This window comes from Triticum urartu, chromosome 7 (genome assembly GCF_003073215.2).
Source record: "Triticum urartu cultivar G1812 chromosome 7, Tu2.1, whole genome shotgun sequence".
NCBI classification, from domain to species: domain Eukaryota; kingdom Viridiplantae; phylum Streptophyta; class Magnoliopsida; order Poales; family Poaceae; genus Triticum; species Triticum urartu.
This window is the reverse complement of record NC_053028.1, coordinates 485,733,134-485,740,800: the sequence shown is the minus strand read 5'-3', so window position 1 is coordinate 485,740,800 and position 7,667 is coordinate 485,733,134. Positions and strand designations below refer to the sequence as shown.

The window sequence follows — 7,667 nt, the reverse complement described above, 5'->3', positions numbered from 1 at the left end:
GTTTTGAAAAAAAATAAAAAAAATTGTTAGTAATGGCGCACCATGGGATAGTGCGCCAAACTAGTAATGGCGCACCGTCCACTGGTGCGCCATCACTAACAATTTTTTTTATTTTTTTCAAAACTACTATTGCCTTTTCTGTTTAAAAAAAAATAAAAGAAAATGATGGAAATGTCAAAAAAATATTTTAAAAAATAGGTTTCCCATGTGATATGTGGTCTAGTTGTTGGGAAAATTTAGAAATATGAATTTCGACTTTATTTGCAAAATTTCTCTGGAATTTAGTAAAATGGGCATAACTTTTGCATTAGAACTCGGATTAAAAAGTTTTTTATATGAAAAATCATCTACTCAAAAAGTTACATCCGAATTGAACTGGGGGAACCCCGTTCAACATCTTCAAAATCCCCAAAAACCTAACAGAACGAAAGATACGGGGCTTTTAAGATCTAGAGGGGGCAAATGAAAAAAAATCAAACTTACTAGTGGCGCACCATTTGCTAGGTGCGCCACTAGTAAGAGAAAAAAATTGGTTTCAAAAAAAAATTGGAATTTTTTTCAAAATATGATACGTAATATGACCGGGAAGTTTGAAATATTTTTTCAAAATTTCATCATACTCATGAACATGAACAAAGTCCTAGACATCAACAAGGTTTAATAGGATTGATATGATAGATATATCAATAAGTGCCTGTGAAGTGAGCTGGTGCTGGGGTTGGATAGAATTGCGAAATTAAACGTGATCGGGCTGGAGTAGTGTGAGGATGGGTGACCTTTTGGGAAGTTTGACCATAGAGTGTGATTTGACTTGAAATTAAGCATATTGACCCGGGATTAAGCCATAGTGACCTGATTAAAAAAATGAAATTTTTTTTTGAAAAAATTACTAATGGCGTGATGCTAGTGGCGCACCTGTAGTGCGCCATTAGTAGGCAAAACAGGTGTGCCACTAGTAGGCCTTTTCCTAGTAGTGTAGACATAGTTGTATGTTTCATTCAAAGCTTATCTCTTGTTGGGGAAGGGCCGAGTTCATGCATGTGGCCAACTTGCCCATCGATGTGGATGGCACAGTACAGTTTGACACGGTGTTGTTAAAAATGGCATACCCTTAACCCTCAGTGTCACCAACGAGGGCGGGAGGACATACCTAAGTTGTCTAATTTGGATTCAGATTGTCACAGAATTAGGATTGCAAAGTGGGAAGGCATTCTTACTATTTCTTCACGAATTTGAGAGGGGCAACATCGGCAATAAAATCTATCTGTGGTATGATGTCCCGCAATCACCATAGTACGTATAGTTTCAATGGTGATGCGGATGTCATACAAGTACTTGTATGGTACTAGCAACCACTTTATTGAATGTATATATGGTGTATGCACTTATTATATTGTAGTGTGTAAGTATTAAACATTATAGAGTTGTTGAACTATAGTGTATATTTGAAGTATGCTATTTATGATTTTAGGGTACTCATCTTATTGTTAAATTGAAATAAGTTGCAACGGCACCCAAAAACACTGCCATGGCAGAGTTTTTTATTTTTATTTTTGGCTGTCATAAGATAATTGTGGCGGGTGCAATCAGACGCCCGCCACAGGTAAGTACATGATTAGTGGTGGCACGCGCCCGCCACTGATGAGGCGTTAGCAGTGGTGGGCTCCCCCGAGAGTCTTGCCCACCCCTACGAGGATTTTTGCGCCCCCACTGCTAGGCATTCATGCAGTAGTGAGAGTAGGACATGGAACACGCACTGGCTCACGGGACTCAAGGCGCTTCCGTCTCCGATGCCCTACTTGTCCTTGTCGAAGCACGTGGTCTGCATGTCGCTAGTCAAAGTGAGGTCGCCGATGGATCCATCGTGGTCGGAGCCCGACAAGTCCACCCCAACGCGGTTGCAGCGCCAGGGATTGTCCGTCACCCGTACCCACGCCGGAGAGTGCAACTTCGCCTCGCCGGTGTCGGACGCGAGGACTTCCTCGGCCTACCGTGCCCTCTGCCTCTCACAATGGGCATGCCACACTATATTAGCCTCGGACACGGAAAGGCCACCGAAGGCCTACGAGTCGGCGCACCAATGAAGGGGCTGCGCCTCCGTGACGGTGTTCAGACGCTGACCACACCACCTTTAGCGAGGCAATGGTGACGCGCCTCGCACCGGATCCAAGCATCATTTGGGCAGACGCTATGGATTCCTGCCGGATCAAGTCCGACCACTTTCGGGCGTTCTCCTCATGGGCGGAGGGCAATGCAAACGGCCATATCCTCCTCGGGCACGCATGAGATGAGCTCCCAGTCCCTAGATCGACTGATGAAGGACTCGCATTCGCTGCCCGCCATGCCGGAGAAGGCCGGAGATCACCGGAAGAGAGCTTGGGGCGGAGTGGAGTGAAGCAGAGTGGCTAAGGTTTGGTTCGGGGAGCGGGTGAGGATGAATATATATGGGGTCAAGATGGATCAGTGTGAGACGGATCCGACATGACGGACACGTCTGGGCTCGCCCGGGCCTTCCTATATCTGCCCCTGATTTGGGCTGGATATAAGGGATGCCTGTCAGACCGGATGTCTAGGGCCGGTATGAGGGTCCATCTGTGTCAGTTTTTTTATGGTCAGTGACCAGGCCGTCCGTCGAGGGTTTTGGGGCGACCGACTGTAGATGATGTAAGATGGCAACCAAGGATGCAACCTTACCTCTGAATATGCTCTCGTTCCTCGAGGGCACTTCCTGCGCGCATGAGCAGATGCACCCATTTTTTCAAAAAAAATGCATTTTAAGTACATTTTTAAATGCCCCAAACTTCAAAACAAAATTTCATGCATACATGTTTGTAAATGTGTGTGCACGGCACAGAGTTTTGTAAAAAATGTCCTTTCGTTTTGTCTTCCTAAAAGAGACAAATTTCAGTGTTTTTTTAACACAGTACAGACACAAGCGGTCATATACACGCGCATATACTCACCCTTATGAACTCACACACGCACACCCTACCTCTATGAACACCTTCGAAAGACTGAGCGGGTATACCATCTTGAAATTTACGAAGTCATCATAAGCACCTCGTCGTCGACGGGAACGTCTCCTCCTACTAAATACGCATCGCGGCAAATCCTGAAGTAAATTCAGGAATAAATGTAAGTATCAGGATTTAAACCCTGGTGGGCTGGGATACCACAGTCCCTCTAACCATCTAACCACAAGTTGGTTCGAAAATTTCAGTGCTTCTAAACAGCGTTCCACAACACAATTTTTTGTCTTTTTTGCATGGACCACAAAAAAATTTATTTTTTCGTGAAACTTTATTCATGCACATAGAATATGAAGTCACACCCTTGCAACCCTTTTAAGATTTTTTTTAGCATTTAAAAATATGTTTTTCGAAGTGGGTCATACTCTCTCTTGCCAAATTTCCCACAGAAATTAGCAGAATGATAGGTTTTAAAGCTCCTCTGCACTATTACGTCTACAGCAAAGCACATGCAGCCGGCGACTCGTTCTAGTAGCGTCTGGCCGCACTGTTTGGCAGGTTGGCCATGGGAGGCGGTACGTGTGCCTAAAACACGGACGACTAATTGCATTAACTGATCGGCCCGGCCGTGGCATGATCACAAAGGAGCCGGACTTGGGCCTCCTACAATTTTACGCCATCACGCTGCCCATTTTAAATCGACAGGACCGGAGACGGTGTATTCAATGCATGCAGCGAGCAGCCAACCACATCTACATGATGATGATGATCCGAGTCGCCTCGCTGCGCGGTGGACGCGGGCGTACTTTTCTCCATGCCTCGCTATAAAACCTCCCACGGCGTGATCCATCCTGCACCAGCCAGAGCCAGAGCCAGCGACACACTACACCGCTAGCTAGCTAGCTGATACTACTCCTGCATTATTATTAGTACTACGGAGCCAAGCAATGGCGTCTCTCTACCGAGGCCTCCTGCTGCTGCTGATGGCGCTTCTCCCATCCGCCCATGGAGCAACCACGGCTAGAGGCAAAATCTCTGCAGCGTTTGTGTTCGGCGATTCGATCGTCGATCCCGGCAACAACAACGATCGGCTGACGGAGGCGAAGGCCAACTTCCCGCCGTACGGGCAGGACTTCCCCGGCGGGGTGGCCACCGGGAGGTTCTCCAACGGGAAGGTTCCCGGAGACATGCTAGGTACGTACGTAAGTCGTAACAACCGGCAACTGACTTTTCTAGCTATATATTGCTTTTTTACATATTATTTTTTACAGTACTACTATGTATGGCATGCAGCACCTATGTTTAAATTGTGATCTAATGGAGTAGCTTCTTGTACGTTTTATATGCAACTTTGGTTACACCAAGATGAGAACATATACGGGAATGTCTAGTTGAAGGCTAACTTTACAACACCTAACAAGTAAGGTAAGAAAAGTGAGGCTTGCTACAAAGTGTGGCAAACTTATGAAAAAAGTTGAGAAGCAAGCCGGTGATCGGTGAAGCAAATACCTAAAAAATTGTGACGTGCCTAACATCAGATGGGGCAAACTTATATTTGGAGCCAACTGCCCGCAGTATCATTTTCCTTTTGCAGGGAGTAGCTAGTTGCGTTGGCAGCTGCTTTGAAGTCTTGGCACTACAGTTTTTTTTTTAGGGGTGTCTTGGCACTACTGTTGCTCTAGTATTGTTGCAGGAGATATTTTGACGTCCAAATCAGAGCACTGTGCATGTACATAGTAGGAGCTCCTAATGGAAAATGCACAGTTCAGTCGTACTGGCCCGTCAGCTTGGTTTTCATCCGTCGTGCATTTGTTTTTTATTTTCTGTCTCCTTCATTTAATGCAAAACCAACTACCCCTCTGTCAACATTAATTTGCAGTTCACGTAGAAGATGAAACAAACTCCATCAAGAGGACGGCTCGATACATATATATATATATATATATATATATATATATATATATATATATATATATATATATATATACTTCCTCCGTCACAGTTTAGAAGGCACAATTAAATTTGCGTGCGTTTTCACAATAGATAAGGTTTAAGACGCATTTTATTTATTTCTAGCAGCTAATTAGTACCCCTATATACTATTTCTATATGCATGCATAGTGTGAATGCTATTTTTTAGCCTATCTCACAACCAATAGATAACCACTTAGGCCCCAGACAATTTCCAAGCGCGCCTTCTAAACCGTGATGGAGGGAGTATATATTGCACTAATTAAGTTGCATGTTGGGCAACAACCAATAATTGATCACGTGACAGAAGAACCACGGCCAAACAGTATACTCCCTCTTATTCATATTAATTGTCACGGATTTGATACTAGTATACAACTTTCTACTTTACTAAATCCGCGGCAACTAATATGAGTCAGAGAGTACTTAAAATGATCAATTACTCAAAAACTATGTGTACTTTTTAAGTTGAATCTCTTTAACTAGTCTTGCACCAAGTGAAAACTTGAATATCCACTGATGATGTCATTTTTCTTTGTCGGTCAGCTTCTAGGTTGGGAATTAAGGAACTATTGCCACCCTACCTTGGAAATGATCTTCCACTAAGTGAGCTACTCACTGGTGTTGTCTTTGCTTCTGGTGGCAGTGGATACGATCCTTTAACTTCGATACCCGCGGTACCAAAATATGTCACATGCATCTCACAACATAGTTTTCTTGAAAGTATATTTCACTTTGGTTTTACCAAAAGCTAAGAATCATTACTAGAGTTTGCAAATAATAATTTCCTATGCTTCAGACTGCTACATCGAGTACTGGGCAACTTGAATTATTCCTTGAATATAAGGAGAGACTAAGAACTTTAGTCGGAGAAGAGGAGATGACACGTGTTATCTCTGAAGGGATATACTTCACAGTCATGGGGGCAAATGACCTTGCAAATAATTATTTTGCAATCCCTTTGAGGCGCCATCAATATGACCTTCCTTCGTACGTGAAATTTCTTGTCTCTTCCGCCGTCAACTTTACCATGGTAAGAGTACTTATTGAAACTCTAAAACTGCTAGTAAACAGGCAATCTCATAGCTTTATAAGAAAGCTTATTTGACTCTCTTTTTGCACAAAGTTCTTGTGTTCATTTAGTTCTTTGACATTTTGAAGTTTCACATATTTCCCTCAAACTCAAAAACTACAAACCATTCCTTCTCTTGTGCATTAAGTAGTTTCCTTTAGTCTGTTACATATATCTGTTCATAAATTTAGTACTTTACTGATTTTTTTCTGCCATCTACTTCTCTTGACAAAGTTTCAACATATGGATATTTTATAATGGCCATGGTACTAATAGTCGCATACCTTTTTTTTACATCCTACATATATCTGTTGTTTAATTGGCATTTGATCAGTCGACCTGCTATTTGTAAAATTCAGTATGCTCACGTATACTCTTCTATCAGAAATTAAATGAGATGGGTGCAAAGAAGATTGCATTCCTTGGCATTCCACCAATTGGATGTTGTCCCTCGCAAAGAGAACTTGGATCAAGAGAATGTGAGCCCATGAGGAATCAAGCAGCAAATCTATTTAATTCCGAAATAGAAAAGGAAATACATCGGTTAGATGCAGAACAAAATATTCAAGGCTCCAAGTTTATTTATCTCGATATATACTACAATCTGCTTGATCTCATTCAGCGACCTGGTTTTTATGGTGAGTGCACATTTTATACTGGGTTGCTATTTTAGAGCATACCATCAATCATTACTGTAGAGTATAGCTGCAATAGACATATTAATAGATAACAGTGACAATCATTAACCTCTAGCATGTCATCAATCTTACAATACTACAGGCAAATGGAAGTAACAAGAACTGTGTAGTGAACTAAAATGGTAGACATAAATGTTTACATTAGTTTGCATACTTCGTTTAGAAATATTTGGCTTTATATAGTGTATAGAAGTACATGTCCATGGACACGTTGTCATCATAAATTCATAATTATTTGTTACTAAATATTTTGAAACTGCCTGTCATATAGGTTTCAAGGAGGTAACCGAAGGATGTTGTGGCAGCACAGTGCTAAATGCAGCAATATTCATTAGAAATCACCCTGCATGTCCGAATGCTTACGATTACATTTTCTGGGACAGCTTTCATCCTACTGAAAAGGCCTATAACATTGTGGTTGATAAACTGTTTCAGCAAAATATGCAGTACCTGATGTGAAGAAACTCACTCTCAATGGACGCATGAACAAATATTATTAGGGACTGCAATTAATTCATTTGATAGTACTCACTGGCACTATTAGGATGGCCTAACCATTCATCCAAACTTGTATCTTCGGTGAAAGTTCGCTCCTTCCGAAATGGGTAAAGGCTAGAGGTTCATGAAATACATAAGAAATTTGTTCTGGTAGACTCGAAAATGTATCTCCGTATAAATAATGGTGATATTCATGGGACATCATCTGCGCCTCAATTTTTCACAGATGCAGTGGTTGGGAACTTGCTGGTTCTAGCACCGTCCATTAGCATGTGTTGATCTTGTGAACGTAAATTTCAACTTCGCTAAACTCTATTCACACTTCTGTAGATTGGGCCTAAGACGACACATCTATCACACATCATTCGACCAAACCGTGTGCGATGCGGGCATTGCAAACAGTAGAAAATAAACTCGTGTGCCAGAAAATGAAACGGTGTGATGGCCCATCCATGGGGC

At 42.2% G+C, this 7,667-nt stretch overlaps 1 protein-coding gene across 1 annotated transcript; it reads left to right on the top strand.

The window, feature by feature from the left end:
• The first annotated feature begins 3,835 nt into the window (after positions 1 to 3,835).
• Positions 3,836 to 7,433, top strand: LOC125521461 (GDSL esterase/lipase EXL1-like). Its single transcript, XM_048686510.1, has 5 exons — positions 3,836 to 4,163; positions 5,487 to 5,617; positions 5,740 to 5,973; positions 6,398 to 6,650; positions 6,982 to 7,433. The coding sequence occupies exons 1-5, from the start codon at positions 3,917 to 3,919 to the stop codon at positions 7,167 to 7,169; spliced, it is 1,053 nt and encodes a 350-aa protein (XP_048542467.1). The 5' UTR covers positions 3,836 to 3,916; the 3' UTR covers positions 7,170 to 7,433.
• The last annotated feature ends 234 nt before the right edge of the window (positions 7,434 to 7,667 follow it).

What these genes read in the sequence shown, in the direction of transcription:
- LOC125521461 (XM_048686510.1), top strand. Translation starts at nt 3,917, where the DNA reads ATGGCGTCTCTCTACCGAGGCCTCCTGCTGCTGCTGATGGCGCTTCTC. An exon ending in GGTTCCCGGAGACATGCTAG is followed by an intron (nt 4,164 to 5,486) that starts GTACGTACGTAA and finishes TTTGTCGGTCAG; the next exon opens with CTTCTAGGTTGGGAATTAAG. An exon ending in CTTTAACTTCGATACCCGCG is followed by an intron (nt 5,618 to 5,739) that starts GTACCAAAATAT and finishes CCTATGCTTCAG; the next exon opens with ACTGCTACATCGAGTACTGG.